Here is a 2805-nt window from a genome sequence, read left to right on the forward strand (position 1 = left end):
TTGAGAATCTTGTTTTCTCTAATGTGGGACAAGAGTCTCAAAACTCTAACAAGAGTAATCCCATGATGGGTGACCCACCGGGAGGTTTTCATGTGAGTTCCCAGAAACAAAACTGTGAGGGCATGGTCGGGGCCCAAAGCGGACAATATCGTGCTACGGTAGAGTCGAACCTGAGATGTGGTGGGGATCCGGGTCAGGATGTGACGGCAACCATGAGAATGTTATGCTGGAATTTTGACAGGAAACAAGAAAAAATAAATATTTTACACGCAAGCACTTCACACCAAATTACATAAACAATACATATCATGAAGATATTCCTTCCAACCCTAATCATCCTATACACGGCTCGAATTAAAGCTTTGCAGCCTGTGGTCTAAAGTATTATTGGCTTTAGCCACTTCATTTGACTATTGTGGCTTCCTCATATAAAAGCCTTACAACTTTTCAACATGTAATGGATCGAGTTGAAAGATACACTCTCAATCCCGAAGGCGAAGGACTCTCGGGGAGCCCACCGCTCGTCCCTCCATTGCAAATTTGTTACATTCTTGACGATATGTATCATGTATGGATACATGATCTAGCTTTTTCTTAATAAAACTTGATTCACCAAATTGTCTAAAGTTCTTGACGAAGAACCATGTGGACTGCTAGCTGCTTCCGCAAGTTTCTTCCACTCCATGGCTTTATTTTTCATTTCCTTACCCTTCTCGCCCTCCATTAACTCTCTAACAAGCTTCTCCACATCATCTCTCTTGACATCATTTTCAATCTCCAAACCGCAGCCCCAATCATTGCATGTATAGTAACAGTTGGTCGTTTGCTCGGCAAAGATGGGCCAACAGAGCATAGGCACTCCTGCACACAAGCTCTCAATGGTTGAATTCCAACCGCTGTGTGTCAAAAACCCACCAACTGCCGGATGGTTTAAGATTTGCTCTTGAGGGCACCAACTCGGTATAAGACTTCTTTCTTTTGTTTCAAACTCAAATTCAGGGGGCAAAATTGCCGATTCACCAAGAACCAAATCAGGCCTAATTGCCCACAAGAAGGGAAGCTTACTATTTGCAAGTCCCCAACCAAACTCCAAAATCTGTTGTGGCGTGAGGAATATTAAGCTGCCAAAAGTCACATAAACAACTGAATTTTGCGCCTTGGTGTTTAACCATTCGAGGCATTCGGTTTCTTCTTTCCATAGACTATACCCCATAGACTTCAAGGGATCTTTTGGTAGTTGATCCAGAAGCAACTGGAGAGGGCCAATGGCATAAATAGGTGGAGGCATAGATGACAAAGCACTCAATGCATCTGGCTCCAATGCATCAAACGTATGAACAACAACAGCTGAAGCATCATGAACTCCTTCCACTGCTGCCAAGGAAAATTTAAACACAGTGTCATTCGGATCTGTAGTTCGAAAGCAAGTTGGGAGATCCCTCAACCGGATACCCTTCATTCCCGGAACCCAATCTATTGCCATGTCCAAAAATCCATTTGTCAAGCTGCTCTCATCTACAACACAAACCCAAGAGGCGGCCTAATATCATGATCAATAATTTATTAAATTAACAATTGGCAAGCAGTATTTAGAGCCTATCTGTGACTGCTTCTGAAAGAGGTAAAAGTGTTTATGGGTTGTAGAAGAATAAAATCATGTTATGTGCTTCTTCAGGAAGCTCCTCCAAGTGCTTAGATTTTTTATTAACTTTCTACAAATTATTATAGCAAATTACATTTCTAACCTTTTAAAGGTGCAAGTCCCTTTTCCACCAAAACAGGATATTGTTTAGAGCCCAGGAAGCCGGCTGCAGCGAAAGTAAAGAAGATTACGATAGGAACTCCAATCTCGTGAGCAGCTGTGATGGTGGAGGGCAAAAAACCATCTGAAACCATACAAGTCACTGGAGGATTATTGTCCTTCAGTGTCTTGAGGAGGTTACGGAATGGAGCCAAGAAGTTCTTTACGATGGACTCCAGAAGCAAAGGGAGGTCTTGGCGGGTATCAGTATCTGAAAGGCCATCTGGGATTGTTTCGTACCGAAAGTCAGGCAATCCATCAAGGGAGTTGGGGCCGAGAGACTTGAGAAAGCGCTTATGGTTGTACTCAGTGTTGATAAAGGTTATGTGAAAGCCTTTGTGGTGGAGGAGCTTTGCAAGTTTAAGCATCGCCTTTACATGGCTTGGAAGTGGAAGCGGAGTACATACAGCATGAGGCTTATTGTCTCCTACTTCTATGGAACTAGTCATCTCAGATTGTATGAATCTCTAGTGTAGGACATGATTATATATAGATGGATAGTGCACACAAGATTCGGTTTTACAAAGAAATACTAAAATAATTATCATTTAATACAACAATTATATAGATTTAGATTTCAATGATTTTAATAAAATATCTTTGATGGGGATGCAAAAAATATAAGATTCACATTGATGGCAGGAGAGGCATTTCATGGGCTTACAAGTAAGTTGTGGTACTCTATCATATATTGCCAATTGGTTTAATGGTGAAACCTCAACTTTCTTTATGGTGTTAGAGCAGGTTGTCCCACGTGTGAAGGCAAATGGCCACACGCGCTCCACGTCACCTATTGTGTTGTCCACGTTTTAGGCTTGAGAATGAGTCCCACATTGATGGGAGGAGGGACCTTACATGAGCTTATAAATAAGTTGGGCTACTCTTTATATTGTCAATTGATTTTGTAGTGGAACCTCAACTTTCTTCACAGTGATTCAAATAAACAATGGACGGTCGTGTTTGCTCTTTATACTTTGATCTCTTTGGCACATGTGTTGACAATT

General features: G+C 41.6%; 1 protein-coding gene across 1 annotated transcript; it reads right to left on the reverse strand.

Moving 5' to 3' along the window:
* Positions 1 to 259: 259 nt before the first annotated feature.
* On the reverse strand, positions 260 to 2302 carry LOC126582845 (7-deoxyloganetin glucosyltransferase-like). The gene is made up of 2 exons (XM_050247073.1): positions 1746 to 2302; positions 260 to 1515 (listed from the first exon to the last, which is right to left on the reverse strand). Exons 1-2 carry the CDS (start codon positions 2248 to 2250, stop codon positions 584 to 586), a joined length of 1437 nt encoding a protein of 478 aa, XP_050103030.1. The 5' UTR covers positions 2251 to 2302; the 3' UTR covers positions 260 to 583.
* Positions 2303 to 2805: the final 503 nt, after the last annotated feature.

This window comes from Malus sylvestris, chromosome 9 (assembly GCF_916048215.2).
Source record: "Malus sylvestris chromosome 9, drMalSylv7.2, whole genome shotgun sequence".
Lineage (NCBI taxonomy): Eukaryota > Viridiplantae > Streptophyta > Magnoliopsida > Rosales > Rosaceae > Malus > Malus sylvestris.